At 68.7% G+C, this 406-nt stretch overlaps 2 protein-coding genes across 2 annotated transcripts in view; both read left to right on the forward strand.

Annotated features, from left to right (window-relative positions):
* Positions 1–406, forward strand: part of LOC102252262 (guanine nucleotide-binding protein G(s) subunit alpha isoforms short) — a 60,455-nt gene that overhangs the window by 13,408 nt on the left and 46,641 nt on the right. The gene's annotated exons all lie outside the window — the stretch shown is intronic.
* Positions 1–406, forward strand: part of LOC102253946 (protein ALEX-like) — a 2,098-nt gene that overhangs the window by 1,092 nt on the left and 600 nt on the right. The window contains exon 3 of the mRNA XM_014528800.1: positions 1–400. This exon is cut by the window's left edge and continues 11 nt beyond it. Within this exon, the coding sequence (XP_014384286.1) occupies positions 1–400 (400 nt within the window). The remainder of the gene's footprint in view (positions 401–406) is intronic.

Here is a 406-nt window from a genome sequence, read left to right on the forward strand (position 1 = left end):
CTGGGACCCAGGAGCCAGCGTCAGCACATCCGGAGAGGCTGTCAGAGCTCCTCCACACTTCGTGGGCGACAGCCCCCCGATGGAGGTCTCCGGACCCCAGCTCGAGATTGGTAGCGCCCCCGCTGGGGTCGACGACGCTCCCGTCAACATGGACAGCCCCCCAATCGCGCCTGACAGCCCGCCCATCGAGGTCTCCGGAGCCCCAGTTAAGAGAGAGCCAGCAGAGGGAGAGAGACCCCCAGTTGAAGGCGAAGCAGCCGAGATGGAAGGAAGCTCAGCCGCTGCAGCCGCAGCCGCAGCCGCAGCCGCAGAGGGAGACAAACTCCCTCCTCCCGGAGACGGAGACCGAGACGGAGACGGAGACGGAGACCGAGCTCCTGCCGCCGGGGCCCCTGCTCCCGCCCCC

This window comes from Myotis brandtii, unplaced genomic scaffold (assembly GCF_000412655.1).
Source record: "Myotis brandtii unplaced genomic scaffold, ASM41265v1 scaffold653, whole genome shotgun sequence".
In the NCBI taxonomy this organism is placed as follows: Eukaryota; Metazoa; Chordata; class Mammalia; order Chiroptera; family Vespertilionidae; genus Myotis; species Myotis brandtii.